General features: G+C 40.1%; 1 protein-coding gene across 2 annotated transcripts; it reads right to left on the bottom strand.

Moving 5' to 3' along the window:
- Nucleotides 1–484: 484 nt before the first annotated feature.
- Nucleotides 485–17,160, bottom strand: glyr1 (glyoxylate reductase 1 homolog (Arabidopsis)). 2 transcript variants are annotated; one of them, XM_067571112.1, is made up of 16 exons: nucleotides 17,077–17,160; nucleotides 15,391–15,427; nucleotides 15,218–15,297; nucleotides 14,980–15,118; nucleotides 12,434–12,544; nucleotides 11,751–11,834; nucleotides 9,672–9,725; nucleotides 8,449–8,499; nucleotides 8,220–8,293; nucleotides 7,868–7,967; nucleotides 6,155–6,265; nucleotides 5,952–6,053; nucleotides 5,587–5,749; nucleotides 4,956–5,135; nucleotides 4,724–4,848; nucleotides 485–3,553 (listed from the first exon to the last, which is right to left on the bottom strand). In XM_067571112.1, the coding sequence occupies exons 1-16, from the start codon at nucleotides 17,112–17,114 to the stop codon at nucleotides 3,479–3,481; spliced, it is 1,524 nt and encodes a 507-aa protein (XP_067427213.1). In that variant the 5' UTR covers nucleotides 17,115–17,160; the 3' UTR covers nucleotides 485–3,478. The 2 variants fall into 2 exon arrangements, with proteins under 2 accessions (XP_067427213.1, XP_067427214.1); XM_067571113.1 differs by lacking the exon at nucleotides 11,751–11,834.
- Nucleotides 17,161–18,270: the final 1,110 nt, after the last annotated feature.

Raw genomic sequence — 18,270 nt, forward strand, 5'->3', positions numbered from 1 at the left:
AGTTTCTGCAGTATTTTTATCAATATTCATGGAAAGCAAATCATGATGGATTCACAAGACTTGTCATATTTACAGTAAACGAGCTTAAACATTTGAGGATAAGTCTGGTGATATTCTGTAAACCTATTTAAATGACTGAGCCTTTATATTAGTGAGGTGTTTCCAGTAGGAAGCAGTGGGCTTGGAGCTGAGAGCCAGACAGGGTGGGGAAGTCAGAAAGTGTTGAGAGACAAATTAAAGACAGGTTTTTGTTTTTTTTTCATGGGATTTATTGACAATACGAGAAATATAGAAGAACGCCAGCCTCACCTTTAACATGAAGCTAGAATTTCAGAAGAAAAACAAAGGGCAGTATTCTCTCGTCTGCTCACCATTGACTGGCAAACATTAGAGATCTAAAAGGAACTAACAGTCAAAATAACATCAGTAGAACAAGATAACTTCATCAGCCGGTCAACAGATCAGTCATTAAACGTCAAACATGTCAGTAATCAGGAGAGGATTTATTAAACAGCACAAAAGTCTTGATATTTCCACATGTACACAAAATCATAAATATCCCCCAAAACCAAAGTTACAACCTCCTACCTTAACTGGGATCCAAGTCATTATCATTTGAATGCGATAATAAGCCAGATTATATAAGCCACATATTAATAAACCATTTACACTTGAACTGAACAATCTACAGTATTAAGACACAAAGATGTTAGACAGTCGCTCTGTAGAGTCAAAATCAAAAGCAGTTGTTTTCATTAATCCTGGTTATTGTAGATATAAAAGAAACCTTACTAATGTGCTATTTACATGTCTTCTAAAAACATTTCTTTACACTATGCTGTGTGAGGGGGGAAACGAAATTAAAAGCTTTAAATGTCGTTCATCTGGCAGAAATGAAAACCAGAAAAACTTTTCAAAGTGGGATGTTGGGTTGTTAACATGCAACTAAATCATTTAGTTTGATGAAAAACTCTTTCAATGATAGAAACTTGTGGGCCTTAAAGAACTAAACATCATGAGGTCTGTGTTTTCCCTGCATGGAAGTGATTATAGAGTTTGGGGTCTTCTCTGGTGCACTCTGTGTTCTGTTTCTTCATATCAGCTGGGCTCAGCAGCACATCATTTGAAATATTTGAAATCCAACATAGTGACAGTGGGGTCGACTACTGATATGTTCAAAAAGGGAAAAGAAAAAGAAAGATAGATTTGTTGTTATAATCCCCATATGAATTGAACCATTTCTGCTCTTCCTGACAGCATGTGGGACAGATTAGAGCTCACACATGACATCTACTTCCTTCTTGCAATTATCACCAGAGGCTGATGTGAAGTTAAACCAAAACTGATAGAAAATGAACACATCATAAAATTCAAAACACAGACACTTGACATGTATGGTCTGATTTGTGCTTCTGTTTGGTCTTTGACAGTCTGAGTGGATCAGCTGTTTCACCTCCTCAGGGACATTACATCATTGTTTGAGTATGCACCATCATGCTGGGTTTCTTTTGCATATGTCGGTCAATACTTATACAGGTTATGTTTCCAGCTATGCAGTAGAGATCTTCACAGGTTCAACATTTTAGACGTGACCCACAACAGACCCAGTAGAAAACCTACCTAAACATGATGTGCATCCAAATAGACCTGAGCATACACCAAATCCAATATCCAAAAATTCATGTGCTGCCATGGTGAAAAAGAGCAGGAGCCACTCAGGTATTAGACATGTCCACACACAGACCTGAAACAGAACAGGGTCCTACTACACCTCATTAGACTGAGTAGAATTTGGACCCGAGTGGAGCTCAACTGATAGTGGATTTTTGAAGAAGATACCAATGTTGACATTTGAGATTTTTGAGAACTAAACTTGTCATCACTCTCTGGTGAACAAACACTGTTAAGAAATGACCTTAAACATATCTTTGGCATTTCTGTACTGACATCTTGTTAATTATCAGCAGACATATGATGAATCTGAAGCTTATACTGGCTGGCTGATGTATCGCTCTGGTTTTAGAGCTGAGTTGGTTCACTAGGAACTGAGTGGATCTGTGAAGATCTCTACTACATAGTCAAGATCGCCCCCACTGTCATGTGACCTCCTGCTGTCCCTCATTTTAACACAGCTGGAATCTTTGAGGTCAATGTAAGACAGAGATAATAAGGATCTGTTATCCGATTTGTTAAATATGGAAATGTAACAAACTATTTAGCTGGAGTAAGGTGTGTGTGTGTGTGTGTGTGTGTGTGTGTGTGTGTGTGTGTGTGTGTGTGTGTGTGTGTGTGTGTGTGTGTCAGGGTGAGACTGATGTAACAGTTTGTCAATGATGCTCCAATCAGCTGCTGATTGTGGAGCTGAGGATTTATTCTACAGCCTTCAGAGTCATGAAACCTTCCTAACCCACGTACAACCGTTTCATCGCTTTGCTTTTTAAACTGTAAATTTATGTCCCATGATGGTTTTAAATGTGCCGTTCAAACCCAGTCTCAACTTTTTTATCTGCAACTACCAGAAAAACAAACAACCATGATTGACATCGGGGCTTAATTATCAACTTCAGTTAAAATACAACTCAAAAATGGGATTCATCTAGTTCCAGAATATATTAAAAAAAAAAAAAAAAAAAAGAAAACACAGTGGAAATGAGAACTTTCCAAACTCAAGAATGAAGCATACATGTAAATCTCAACTCTTGATGAAAAATATTAATTACTGCATTTTAAGGCCTCAACACATCTGTTGTTCTGTCCTTAACCTGTTCAAGAAAGATCATTAACACCAACTTAAAAGCATAAATCATCTTTGTCAAATACAGAAACAAGCCATGACCAAACTGCACCAAGAAGACCTAGAAAGAAACATAAATAAATACATCTATTATTGAGAGACTCGAGGGGTTACAATATTAAGGCAATGCAGTGGCATGTTCTTGGTGTTTTCTCTCATGGAAATCTGGACATTTAAAAGAAATCAAAGATCACACTGAATTAAATAAAGTCATCATTTGTACATGAACAAAAAAAAAAAAAAATCCTTAGGGTTTATGTATCCACAAAACCTGACAGCAATTTATCTGGCGTGAGCTGGACACCCTGCTCTTCACAGTGGCACTGGACCCCACGTCCCTGCCCAACACCCTGCATGACTTCTACCGTTTGTTAGATATCAGTAACCAGATGAGCTGCCCCCACAGCAAACTGCCCAGGTGCAGCAGTACAACCTCGTTTAGAGCACTCGTATAGCTTGTATTCCCCACAGTAAAGTCAGTGCAATGCTCAAGGTTGCCTCTAACAAAAGGAATTACAATCCCATCGGTTGTGGGCAGGTAACGTGGCTGGCGCCGGGGCAAAAATGAAATAAAACAATTAGAATTAAAAATAAAATAAAAAATAAAACAACTCGTTAGATGACGAGGGAGAAACAATAAGGGATTAAAGACTGTGTGGTCCAGAGGATAGGTCACACCTCGCTCTAGTGAATGTAGGCCCTGTAGACTGCAGAAATATCGTTGTCCGACTGGTCCAGTGCCTTAGCCCTCTTGTAAACCTGCACAGAGACAGAAAGAACAAGGCTTTCAATTGTACTATTGTTATTCTAGCATTTATTATTTTATTGGTCAGAGAGGAGAGTGATGCTGGTTGAGCTCTAATAGAGTAAGGTATATTCCGCCCAAACACACAATGGCTTGCAGAGAATATTTCTGGCATCCATAATCATGCATCTTTAATTACACTGCACCATATTAAAGTGTTGGAGGGACAAATGAGTTTCCTATTGACCGGGGCTTAACAACACATGACATGACAATGATAGTTTTGGTATTGTCATAACTACCAGTAGTGGAGGGAGGATGTTTTTCTCCTGAGGGTGACGCTAAAGGAACTGATGAAGGATCATTCAAATCTAAAGGGTTCATCATCTGTTATTTGAGGACAGGTGTTCTTCATGGAAGATGAGCACCAATCAAAAAAAATATATGAAGGATGGTTGAATTCCATTTAGCTGCTTTAGTTTCAGGGTCCTGCTAGAATGGAACTGAGCCATCAATGTGATTAGTAACACCTGTGCTTTTCCTACTATAACAAGTTCAAATATCTGCTGTGAGAATAGAATATTTACAGTGTCCACAACAAACTGTACAGAAACTGAACAAGGAACAACATTGGGCTGGTGGTGGCGCTAGAGGAGAGTCTTTGCAGGAACCATGAACACCCATACAGACAGACTGGGGCTAAATAAACTAATGTATTACATAAAACACATGGTGAGAACTACAAAGATGACAGATTTAGAAGACAAGAAAGAGGACATTCAGCTGATTGCCATTTATAGTGCTCTGTGATCATAAACACACATGACCCAGACTTTATGTTCTCCTGATGAATGAGGCACTTCACAAAAATACAGTCAGCTTCACTTTCTACATTCTGTCAGCCCCACACTCTACTCACTTTATCTCTGAAGCCGTCATGTTTCCTAATGTATCCAGTGTGTTTCACTGGCAGCATGTGGAATGTGCCCTGTTCATTATGACTATGTAGATGAAAGAGCCAAGAGTACTGAGAGCAGGCAGGCAGTGTTTCACACAATAGAAAAAGAAAAAGGATTCAACTCTGTTCTTGTTGATCCTTTTCAGTAAAGTTACAAAGAAGAAAAAATAAACATACAATAGGCAAGTGTACACCTGAAATGATAAAGAAAAGCACAGTGTTGTACCTCATTGGCAGCTGCAGCCATTGGGGTTGGATGATTGGCCATGTCGCCCATGGAGATAGCTAGCCTCAAGTCCTTCTGAATGTGTTTCAAATAGTAGTCTGGCTTAAAGTTGCCCTGTAAAATATCTGGACAAGGCAGCAAGAAAAGTTACTGTAAGCACAACTTAAGTAAAGAAGTTTCAGGTAACTGAATAAGTAAACAGATGTGTTAAACTTCCATTGTGTTGACTTACTTTGGCATTTCTGGTCCACAAATGTGCTAGCCATCTGGCCCTGGCACAGGATGTCCAGGAACGTCTGCTGTGATTGGCCGGTGGCCTGGGCCAGGGTTAGTCCCTCTGCAATGGTGGCCATGAAGCTGCCCTGCACCATGTTGAGGATCAGCATCATCCTTGCTGCATTCCCTGCTTCACCTGAAAACACACAAACATCTTTATAATCACATAAAAATAGAAATATGCAGCAGTCACCTAACATCTCTACATCCTCAGGGAGCCCATGCCTGCAGCTGGCAGCCACAGAGCAGGGAACTTGCAGTAAAAGCTCTTCCAATGAATGTATACAAAATGTAGTCATTGGATGCAGTCTGTCGGCTCGAACACTCAGAGAAATAAACAGGAAGCAGAGAGAAACCAGAGGCTGACAAGAAACATTTAGATCAGCACTTACAGCTTCTGAAGGGTTACAATCTACCTACATTACCTTAAAAGGAATTGTTTTACATTTTGGGATATGTGCTTATTCACTTTCTTGCTGAGAGTTAGATGAGAAAAAGATGTTTACATTTGTCAAAGGCATTCAGTATGATACAGCTACGCATCATACTGAACCAGGAGCTGACTGGTACCATTACATCCTACATACCCAGGAAGAAGGAGGTCTTGCCCATGGCCTGGAAGCAGCTGCTGCAGTCCTCATAAACTGTTCGGTCACCAGCTGCTAGGATGACCAGCATCCCGTCGTTGGAGAGCTGCTGGCTTCCTGCCACTGGAGCCTCCAGGAAACGGCCACCCCGCGACGTTATCACCTGATATTCAGAGATTGAACAATGAATCACTACTATGAGTGCAACAATGACAACTGCATCCAAGAAAAGTCTCGATTGTTTCAGGGTTTTGGGATACATGGTAAAATGCTTCAATAGGTCCTTTTGATTCTGCATGACTTTATAGTGTGTGTAGTATTGTTATAGCTCCTTAAAATGTGTGTGTGTTTGTGTCAGTACATACCTGTGAGAGTTCTGTGATGGTCTCTGGGTCTACAGTGGACATCTCTACATAGCATTTGCCCGGCCTGATTCCCTGCAGGACTCCGCTGGGACCCATCACCAACTGGAGAAAAACAAACACAAAGACATGGAGAAGTTATTTTACCGACGAGCCACTAATCACACCTCCGCAGGAAGCCATTTACTGTAGATGATTGTACTCACATCCCTGGCGGCCTTTGGGTCAGAGACACAGGAGAAAGTGATATCACACATTGAAGCCACCTCTGCAGGAGTCCGGCCTAACCTGGCACCCTCCTGGATGAACAGGTCACACTGGAACAGAGCAGACAGGGCTCAGAGTCTAATGCAACAGTAGGGGGGAGGGGGGATACTGTTGTTGTGACATGTGTAAAGATGTTACCGCTGTTCACCATTACATTACTTGCCTACTGCTGTTTTTATTCATTTAGTTCATTTTTGCGAATCAGCGCCCATGTTCATCAAATAAAAAACTCATCTGTGAAACACTAAGCTTGATATCAAAACTAAGTCAGATGACGGATGCTACAGTTATAAATTGAAAGTGTCTGCTCTGTGACCGCCTGCAGCAGCATAGAGTAGCTTAGTGAGATGTCAGTCCTCCCTCCTGCTCTCTGCTGTCAACACACATGACGCTAGCTGTTAGCGAGCAGCTGCTCTCATGTCTCCTTGGGTCGCACTGCTTGTTTTTGGCAGAAACTCTCCCGCTGAAGTAGCTGAAGTTATACCATTGGTCAGCTGAATGCCGCCACTTTCTATATCCGTTTCAAATTAAAAGCCCTCATTTCAAATTAAGACTTCTAGCGTTTCATATTAGGGATGTAATGGTACGTGTATTCTCCTGAACCGTCACAGTACAGACGTTATGGTTCTGTGCATGCACTCCTAGAAGCTCTGTGACCCAAACAATTACTGTCAAAATAGTTTAATAATCCACTTACTCTGAGTGTGGAACAATAATTCTAGAGCGCAAGTTCCACCCAGAACGTTTTGGCAGTGCAGCGCTAGTATGCTCATGGGTATGCTAGCTGGCTTAGCCAAGGTAGCGTGGTTACCCTGTCATCAGAATGACAAACGAGAGACCCATTACACTTACTGAGTGCAACACTACTATTAAAATATGCTTCGTTATCTCCGTAGTGAAATGATACCGTGTCTCCCCGTCCCCCTCCCCTCTCTGTGATAGTCGTCCCCCTGTCTTCTCTGTGCTGGTCAGCTTTTCACTCCGAGATAAGCTGTTCAGAACAACTATAAACACCAGTTCTGAGAGAGAAAAGTGTAATTTAAGTATTGCAGTAAAAGTAGTGGTTTGGTCCCTCTGACTGATATATTATTATATATGACATCATTAGATTATTAATAGTGAAGCATCAGTGTTAGAGCAGCATGTTACTGTTGTAGCTGCTGCAGGTGGAGCTAGTTTCAACTACTTTGTATACAGTTAAACCATGAAACTGCGTCAAACAGCTGTCAGCAGGTGGCCTGACTGCTTGCAGGAAACAGAAAAGTTTTCCACTGCACTGTTTCAGTAATAGTTTTGGCCATTGTTGGATATTTACATTTTTCAAAATAAAAGACCAAAATGTTATTTTCTACCTTTCTTACCGAACCGAGACCCCAAAACCCAGGTACATACTGAACTGTGAATTTTTTGTACCATTACACCCTTATTTCATACACAGTTCAGCCATATACTAGGTTGTGACCTAGTCTTGTTATTCTAATTCTGACACACAACTGGTCAAATCTTTCATGTCATTCATGGGACTTATCTACACTGACGGCAGCATATGTAATGGTTTCCTATCAGATGATGCGTTTGTCTACATTCATCAGGAGAACATTAAGTCTGGCTCATGTGTGTGTCTACATTGATAATGCGTTGCATTATGGTACCTTTTCTGCTGTGCGGTTCCACACTGTGACAACATGACCCATTTTCAACAGGTTGGAAACTATACCGCTGCCCATCAGCCCCAGACCCAGGAAGCCTATCCTGGAAGTCCAAGAAAAACAAACTGATTAAAATCATCAACAAACAAACAGTGAAATAAAAAAGTAGGATTCATATGTTTTTGTGTTTTAAGCTTAAAGACAAGAAACCATAGCAAAAGTTCCTGAATGACAACAAAATAAAGTAATAAAATCAGTAATAATAATCCGAGGTGTTAACCTCATGATGTGTTTTCCAGCTAAACTTAGTAAGTCATTTGGTTAATGGTGCTCTGCAGTGAGGATGTGTTAATACCTTTTATCTGTGGGTGTGATGCTGCCATTGATGGCTGTGCTGTCTGCTGCTTGGATAGATGTTGACCCCGTGTCCTACACAATCAAAAGCAACATCACTGTCAATTTCAGACTCAAGCCTTACTTCTGTTACTAAAAACACAACAGAAAGCAAAACATAACGGTATCCAGAAATACTGGGAAGCAACATTTCACCTGTTTATGTTACTACAATTCACATGTTACTTTACCTCCTCGATGATCTTCAGACGCTTGCTAATGGGTTCCATAGATGAGGCCGGCTGTGAGCAAAGAGAACCACAATCCATCAAGAGGTGACAGAATACTCTAGTAAAATGCAGCCTCCTATCGTTCACTAGAAACACACATGGAATCCCCCACTTAAGATCACACATTGTGGAGGTGTGTCAGTACAAACATGATGTTTAATCCACTGCTGGGCTGACTTGTTATTCTGACCGCCTTACATCTTTCCATTCCCTGTTCACTGAATACATGTACACAGGAGACCGGGTTATTGGGAAAAATCAGATCACAGCAGAAATTCAGAAAACACAAACATAAAGCTGGTCAGTAGTGTGGTATGTGTCTAAACCACCACAACACTACCAGGAGGGCCGTGGCTAGTAGATTTTAAGTGCATCAATGTTTTTCCTGAATGTGCATGTGTTTGAATTGGAGCTCAACTGTGGAAACCAGCTTTAAGTCAGTTACACTCAATAAACTGTTGTGGCTCCTGTGTCCATGAACAAGACACTCACCCAAAACTGCTCAAGATGTATGTGTATGGGAAAAGTGTAATTCACTTTGAACAAAAGCTTCTGCTGAATGTAATGAAATGCTACATACACATTATCATTCTAGATTTATAAAAATCACATTTTATTATAAACAAGTTACAATTTCATAAACAGTTACTATCAAACACTATGTGGATCGGTCCTGTCTGACTGACAGCTGGTCAGTATTAATGGGACCAGTATCAATGCAACAATAAGCCATTCACTAGAATGGTGTGATGAAATCGTTTTTTCTGAGTTTCATCTTATCTTAATAATCATAAAAACCAGATTTAAAAATGGACCTGTGCCCAGGGACATTTAGAGCTGCATGTACAAACGTCATTGTTCAAAGCCCTCGCAGGCTGACATGACAGAGGATTTATCAGTCTGACCACAGACTGTTTCAGTTTAACTGTTACAGGCCCACATGGGGGGGATGACATTAGAAACACTACTGCCTCTGGGAAACTCCGCTTGGGTGTGTCCGGATAAAGATCTATATCATTATTACAGATGATTACATCAGAGCCAAACTGACACGTTGGAGTATGCAAAACTATAGAGTGTCAGACTGTCAAATGAGATCAGACATGCAGAGCTGAAGCACTATTTAAAAACCTCCTATTACAACAGAAGAAACAATGATAGGGTGCAGATGTTACAATGCTTACCTTCTCAGACTGGCTGAGCAGGAAGTGATGGAAATGTGGGTCGTCCTTCACAGGCTACAACAGAAGAAGAGTTGAGTGGGAAAGAGTTCTCTTTGGATATGCACTGACGTAAGAGAGAATCTACATCTACACTGCACAATGCCAACACATCAGGGCTCCTCCTCATGATCCATATACAATCTGACATGATTTTCTGTTTTCTGAGTTTCTGGAAAAATTTGGGAGTAGAATCCACAGCCTAAATATGTGATTCCCTCCTTGTGTGTTAGTGGTGAAAGTATCAATAAAACTTTATGTCCCTTCACTGTTCCATAGCAATAGTAGAATTAACTCACAAAATACAATATAGTACAAACTACACAGCCAGTGTGTGTGTGTTCAACTGTTTATGAATCAGCTTGGAAGCAATAACAACATACTAGCCACACTGGCTGACTCTTTAAATACTCACATCATAGCAGTCTAACAAGATTTGCATTACTCCAGCACAGTCTGCCGTTCACTTCAAAACTAGTTTTACAACTGACACAAAGGCTACGTGCTTTTTATGGTGTATGGCGTCTCAATTACAGCTAAGGTCCATGAGTTCTCTCATTTATTCAATGAAAGCAGTTGATCACTGTGGAACTATCCTCCAGCTAATAATCATATGTAACATTACAGTTGTTGTTTTTTGGGGGGGGATGTGTGGTAAATGAAAGCAGTCTCTCAGTAACAGAGTGCTGTGAAACCACACAGCCTCTGACTCCAGTGTTTCAGGTACTGTGCGCTTTGATTAAAATCATTTCAACTCAGAAAGTTCACCATCTGTTTCTCCCTATGTAAGTGGAAACTGTTGACGTTTGTACTTCAATTTCAGCCTTTAAATAAAAACATGTCATTAAATCAGATTTAGATAAATATAACATAGTTAAAGGCAGATTTTTGTTGCATTATTCTAATTGGAGGAAATGGTGATGTTTTGTATCGATTGACAACTGAAACCAGGAAATGGACTGAAATGATTCTGTTTACAACTTGCCAGACTATAAAAAGACTCTATTGGCTGACTGCGTTTGACACATAAACTCCAGTTGTTGTTTTTTTAAAAGTAACAAATGTATATACATTGTTTTCACTATGAAAAATGAATAGATATACATAGTAATGTACATTTAGGCACTTTCACAAGTACAATATTTTTTATGCAGTTTTTGGAATTCCATACTTGTCGCATGTGAAGTGCAAGAGCAAAGTGACCATTTGTGATGGTTGTTTCCACTGACATAGACAAACAGTTCATGGCTCAACCTTTATTTAGGGGTATTTCTTCTCACACACACACACTCACACATACACGGTGGTCATTCTGGTCTAATGGATTGGTTCACATTTTTTCAAGTCTGCCTTTGAACAATACATGCATGCCCATGGTTTTTGCCTGCTGTAATCATACTGTTCATACTGGTGACAAAGAGATCCTTTCTTAAAGCTATTTCAATATAAATTATGGACAAAACCCACAGTTCTCAATCTGCGTAAAAACACATTCCAACGTTCAGCTGAAAGTAATATGAGGCTTCACAGTTTGAATTAGACAAATCAACCGACACGAATGCTGATATCTTCCAAGGTCTTTGTGTTGCTATCCCTCCACCATAGATCAGCACACAATGTCTTTGTGTTTCTCCGGGGAATCACAGACAGATTTTCTTTGTTTTGTTCACATGGGCACCCGACTATTGTTTTAAAACATATTTGAAAAAGTGTGAACCAATCCTCTAAGAGCATTTTATGTAGAGTGGTCATCAACCCTGGTCCTGAGGAGCAGGTAGGCTCTCATTACTACAAGACGCTCACAGAAACCACACAGCTGACCAGCAAATCACAACGTTTTCTGGGTCAACTGAAACAAAAGCTCAGAGTTGGTGACCAGCTCAACAGCACACGCAAAAACCAACAGTTTCAGTAGTCAAGAGTGAGCACCAAACAGGTCAGAAGGGAAAGGTCTGCAGTTTCGGGTGATTTAAGCCAAAGGTTAAGGTCAGGTAGAAGAACAGAAAGGCAAGGCAGGCTTGGTGGGAAGGGGGTTTCACCTACACTGCTTTCCCATTTGAATCCTGAGCCAGGTCCAGCCCCCAGCCTCTCAATAGTGGACGGCTCGGGGTCAGAGTCAGTTAAGTCCTTTAAGGAGGAGAGAGACACATGTTCACCTTTTAAATCAAAAGGGTGAATCTGTAGAGGTCCATGTCTGCTGTAGTGGGGGGGGACGTTTCTCATACACGGAGGAGACAGTACTGAAGACCGATTTCAAAGAATTCCGATTACCTCTACTGTAACCTGGACAAATAAAACCAAACTGATCTCATGGATAAATACCACTAGAACTAAGTGAGAATATACTGTGTGGTTTTTTTTATTTGGGTGATCTGACTCTAAGTAAATGGCACTGATTTCAGAAGTCTGGTGTCATGACAACATTAGCTCCATAGCCACTGCTGCTCCTTACTGTAACCTGTTACACTGTAGGCATCTGTCAGGTTGACAGCTCCTTCTGGAAGTTATGTAAACTGAACACTGGAAGTATGCATCACTTTTGATGCTCTACTGCAGAAGCTAAATGGAAAATAGAATGTATTATAAAAAAAGGGTAGTGATGAAATCTGACAGAAACTGTATTTAAGCTCTTTTCCACTCGACAGGTTCCTTTAAATATTTGAGAGTAAACCTCTCCTTCACCAATGTTTGACAGGATAATGTTTTTAACTCAGTGTCCTACTGACCTTCTCAGAGGGGTCCTTCAGGGCACTGAGATCCTCATCATCCTCCTCTAGTATTTTCAGTGGCTTGTTAGGCGTCTTCTTTCCTTTTGAGTCTCCTTTGCCATCTGAGTTCTGTTAAAGAAAAAGATCATCACTTTGTGTAAACGTTACAAGAAAGGTCTCAGCTGTCTGACAACTGTTTGAATTGAACATGGGTCTAAAATAAGCTTGTCTAAGCAGAAGGGAAAAGTGATTTTCACAATGTTGAAGTCAAGTCTTTCTGGTGGGCAGATGGCCTCCACAGAGACCATGTGTCCACCTGAATAAACATTTGCTGACACTGAACATGATACCGGGGAGTGTTTCATGGAGGAGGCTTGAAGGAGCGGAGCTAATTAAGAGAAGTCTCACTTCATTAATCGTTAATTTGATTAGATCAGTTTCAGTGGTGGAAACAGACATGTCCTGCGTTTGTGTGCTGTGGTGACACAACAGCAAGGCTGGACAATATCATGATTGTCACATTTACTAGGTATGGATAGATAAAGGAATATAGTTTTAAATTACATTGGAGCTCCTATTAATTCTTTTCTTTATTTCTTTTCTGTGTTCCTGGTTCATGTCTCTTGTGAATATCAAAACAAGTGATAGTTTTATTCACACCTTGGTTGCTTCAAGTATAAAAACATGTTTACATCATTCGTGTGTTTGAGGTGGTGGAACTAATTGCTTGTGTTTCCTCTCAAAGCTACAAATACTTTCTGTGCCAGTTGTTACAAGAAGACAACCTTTTGAAGCTACTTGACAACTGCTTAATTGCTGATGGCCATGCTAACAACCCACTTCATGCACAACAACACATCCTGTTTCCTTCCCAACACAAGATAACATGTACACTAACACAGGCAGTTATTTGACCAACTGCATATTATACAACCAGTACAAGAAATATTGTGAGCATACATATTTATGAATGCATATTAATACCTGGAACTTAACACCAGTTGTGCGTCAGTGATCCTGCTTTTTCTTTCCATTACATATTTCTGTTATATTACTTATTATATATTATTATATTTTACAGCACTGTACGGCCACTGCCCAGTTAGGCCGTATTCACACCAAATCAAGTGGTGCGGCCCACCACCGCTGGCTCCAACAATCAGAAAAACAATCAGAAAATAACATTTTATGGATGTGATTCACCGGCTTTCTCACTACCAGCACTCCCTCTCTTCATTCACTCTCCAGCTCACTCAACCACAGCTGCTCTCTCTCTTTTTCTCGTCTTTTTTAAAATGAGTCAGGAGGCAGACTAGAGTCTAACTTTACTTTTAACATTATCAAACAAAGAGAAATATCCTCCCCTCCTCCTGCTAACATCTTTTTACTCCGTCATGGCAGAGTTTACAGCTCTGATCACTCTGATCTCCGGCTGTGATTGGCCTTCAGCCGCAGTGATGTCGGGTTGCGTTTCTCCAAAAAAGTTGACTCTGGCTCAACTTTCCGGCCACAGTCCAGCGCGGCGCCAGCAGCAGCCAAAACGCCCGCAGCCGAAGCGCACCACCCCCATTCAAATGAATGTGAGAACTGGCGTTTCCACTGCACTGCCTGATTTGGTCTAAATACGGCCTTACGGTACAGTCCAGAGCATCTACAAAACAGCCAGCCACCCCAAACTAAACTTCTACAACAGCCTCCATATATATATATCCTGACAACACTTTCAGCCACAGTGATGATCTGACTGGACATACAGAAACAAGAATAAACAAGGCACACATTACACTGCTATGCACTCCTTTTCTACTTCCATCATGGTCAGGTTTGTTAAGTCATTTTGAGACACAACACGCTGTAGTCTGCCATACTATTATGCTTTGCTGCTCTGGCTACAATGTCATTCTAATACTTCCACTAACATAATTAAATTTGGATCTTTGGCTCCTGGACCGCTGATTTGAATAATCAACTTTTGGGGGGAAGCTCTGGTACTCTCAAGTGGATTAAAAAGGGGAATACTACAAATGGCAGTCTGTGTGATGGAATGAGACACATTAACATTACTTTAATTAGGTCAGTAGGACGTTCATTATGTCCGTTTTCAAACAGGAATTTGTAGATTCCAGATCCCCAACACAACAATCAAACCCCTTCTTTTCTGGCACAGTTAAAGGACAGGTTCACCATTTTTCAAGTCTGTCTTAAAACAACAGTCAGGAGTCCAAATGAACTGTAATCATTCCTCCTGTTGATACTGATCATTAGTAGATCCATTCATATTACACTTACAATTTTATCTCATCTGAGTGTAACTGTTAATGTAATCCAAGAATGACTTTTGTGAGTCAAATGTTTCAGGTTACCTTTTTGTTATAACCACTATAGCTAAACCTGTCACCTTCAGTTAATAATTTCCCAGAAGTCAGTGTGTCTTTTCTAAAGTTCACATTCAATTTTTCCATTTGTTGCATGTGTATAAAAAAAAATGACTCATACTAAAACCAAGAGGATGTGTTTCTTGAGATGCAAAAAACATGTGAAGTGTTATAGGACGACTCCCTCACCTGTTCTTTCCCCTTTGCTTTCTTTAGGAAGTCCTCCACTGCATCCACCGCCTGCTGGAAGCGCTTGCCTTTATTTATCTTGATCATCTCCTCTTTGTGGGCGTGGTAGGGCTTCAGCTGTTCTACTTTGATCCAGGCACTGGACAAGCACACAAAAACACAGCTCTTACACATCTGATGGGAGAAAAAATTGCAAGTTCAGTCAGAATTGATACCTTACTGTCTGCTGTAGACTTACTGGTCTTCAGTTCCAAAGAATTTCACAAAATGGCATTTTTTGCCCCTTGGCTTTTTCAGGTCCTTGGGAGGGCTTACTATCTGAAATGTGAATAGATGTTTGAGTAGATCATTAGCACAAGGTTTGTCATGCAAATGCTGGAATTTCTTTTCCTTTAAACCTTCACTCTTTACCTTTCCTGGCCATGGTGGGTAACGCCCAAGCTTCCCCCTGAAATGAGAGTGATACGTTTAGTCCTGGTATGTCTTTCTGCCGAGTACAGAGATGCATTAAGACACTTCACTGTATTTCACCAAGCAGTGCTTTCTATCAGTTCAATTTCAGCTAACCAATTACACTAATTGCTGCTAGAGCTGAGTATTGAACATCGATAAGTTCTTGGTACCAACTGAAGAGTGTCCAAAGCACAGAGCATCAAAAACTGTCAAGTACACCAAGCCAGACCCACGTGTCCGGTCGGATTCTGATGCTTATTAACTTTGATCCAATAATTTATGATTGAAATCAAAAATGTGCTCTTCTTTGCTTCTTCTTATATGACTGTATGTATTGAAACTCAGGCGTAGTAACCAGCACTAGAATCAAACATTTCAAACGAGCTCTTCTTGCTGCTGGTTCTTACAGTGTAAGACTACAAACACGGAGTAAAAAACAGCAGCACTGTAAAACAAGTTAACTGTATTAATCTACTGAAATACAGGGAGCAGACAAACTAGTACATATCTTACACCATATTTAAACTGAAGCAGTGTTGCCTAATCTAGTGAGGCTCATGGTGTTTCATCTGTTGTGGCTGTCAGCTGTTCATAAAGAATTATCCCATGCTGTTTTTCAGTAATAGTTGACAAAGATATATCCTTTTGTCTCTCTTAGTTTGCTGTTATATTCTCATAAGTTTTAGAAACATTTCCTCTTGCCATATTACATAACTGCAGTGTTTGTGAAAGCAATTCAGACAGCAACTTCTGTACGCCTCACTTACAAGAGTCATATATAAAGTAGAACACTATTGAGCTGCAGCCATGTGTCAGATATAATCTGTCTGATTACTTTTTAAAATAAGATATTCAAAACAATAATAGACAGCTGAACAATGTGGCAAGAGAAAACAGCCGCTGATTGAATCGCTGGTGTTCTGAAATTTGGCGATTAATCAGGTCTGAAGTAACAAATGTTCAACAATGTCGTTATGCTCATGCACAGTGCAACTCTCAGTTACTATGTTGTTTATGTAGCGTCGCTGTCCTGCTGTAATGCAACGATAGATGATAACACATCATGTGAAACACAAACTGCTGCTACAATAATGGTAACGACCAGTTTGATGTATCTCTCCACACAAATAAATCGCCTTATCGTTCGGGTTAAATCAACCTACATCCAGATAATACAGATAAACGCGAGTCTGCAGAGAAAGAGCTGCTACAGTTATCACGGAAACAGAGCAGATGCAAACAGTAGATATCCGCTTACGATGCTAGCGACGCTCGTCATGGACCGAAATTTCTACAACACTGGACATTTTAAGTGTTTGGTGAGGATTTACAGATAAACACTTTGGTGCAAGAATTACAACTGTAAAATGCATAGTTGTGTCCGGAAAAAAACGAAAACCTAGTTTCGGTCTGAACCTTTTTGGTAGCTTATCCGCTAACGTTAGCTAGCAGCTAACGAGGGCTGTTGGCTGAGTCAGCTCGGCTGGCAGTTTGTTTGGGTTGACCATCAACTAACCTACGTCAGGTTAAAACCAACAAGAAATATGAATCTTCGACTAACTGGTTAATACGACACTGCTTTGTGTAATGCAAGACAAATGATCAGAAATAGAGGCGTTTAACAATGTTAAACGGTTATCTCACCACACTAGATCCCCAATCCTCAAATGCACCGTCGCCATCTTACAACTTTAATAAAACGTCGCACTGAATGAAGGAGAAGACAACACACACCCACTAATCACACTTCCTCTCTGTGCAACATCCGCTATTGTTACTTTCAAACACGCTGAAACTAGTTTCTAACAAGCCTACACATACACAATATATATATATGTATATATATATATATATATATATACATACACACACACAGTAATTATATTTAATATATATGTGTAATACATAGAAAACTGAACAACTAATAAATTGAAATGACTGAACAAAAACAAAACAGATGCAGTGATGTTGGATATACGTAGCTGCCAGATAATATATTATATAATATAATAGCCCATTATATTATGATTCACATAATATCGGCACCATAAGAATACATAAGAATAAGATAAGAAGCTTTTTTAATACCTCCATGAGTTGCACTGAATATTAGCTTTATGCTCAGCCCTTTTTAGGAATTACTGCCACCTATTGGTGGGAGGACGACGAGCCTCATTGTTGTGGGTCTCCAATTTCTCCCTCTCTCTTTGGGTCTATGTGATATCACAAACTGCAGATCACAGAGTGTTTATAAAAGTTATCTACAGAAAGAAAAAAAAATCCTAAACGTACGCAATCAGAGAAGGAAATATTAATAGTTTTTCATATTATTTGGACAGATATGTCAGCAATTACTGAAATGTGCCCTAACCCCTCAAATAATTATGTTCATGTACACGTGCATGTACATAGGCTATGTCACATAACGACAGTGGAGGAGAGTAAATACATTTACTAAAGCACTGTACATTTCTGATGTGTCTATTCATTACTTAAAGTCCCCCTCCACTCAGAAATGTATTTTTCTTCTTGCTACTTCACTTGGATGTTTGAGCTTCTCTGTGCATACAGATGCATGTGCAGAGTTTGTCTCGAGAGGGCTGTTTTCACATTCATCTACTGAAAGTGGATTGTTTCTTTGTGCTCATTGAAAATCTGATTTGGCTCAGTATGCCACAAGTGTGATGAATGAATGTGAGAATGGACTTTTCAGTGAAGCAGAAGACATCTTGTGTCCAGCAGTTCAACTTTTCAAATGAACAATATTTGTGTGTTTATAGATTCTGGAGTTTTTCATGAGGGAGAAGGAGCAGAAGCCATATTAAGGATTTTAACATG

Source organism: Thunnus thynnus, chromosome 17 (genome assembly GCF_963924715.1).
Source record: "Thunnus thynnus chromosome 17, fThuThy2.1, whole genome shotgun sequence".
NCBI classification, from domain to species: Eukaryota; Metazoa; Chordata; class Actinopteri; order Scombriformes; family Scombridae; genus Thunnus; species Thunnus thynnus.

Excerpts from the sequence above, each read along its gene's own strand:
- glyr1 (XM_067571112.1), bottom strand. The coding sequence starts at position 17,114 with ATGGCGACGGTGCATTTGAGGATTGGGGATCTAGTGTG. Across the intron at positions 15,298-15,390 it reads ACCCACCATGGCCAGGAAAG|ATAGTAAGCCCTCCCAAGGA; the intron begins GTAAAGAGTGAA and ends TTCACATTTCAG. Across the intron at positions 9,726-11,750 it reads GATTCAAATGGGAAAGCAGT|CCTGTGAAGGACGACCCACA; the intron begins GTAGGTGAAACC and ends CTTCTGTTGTAG.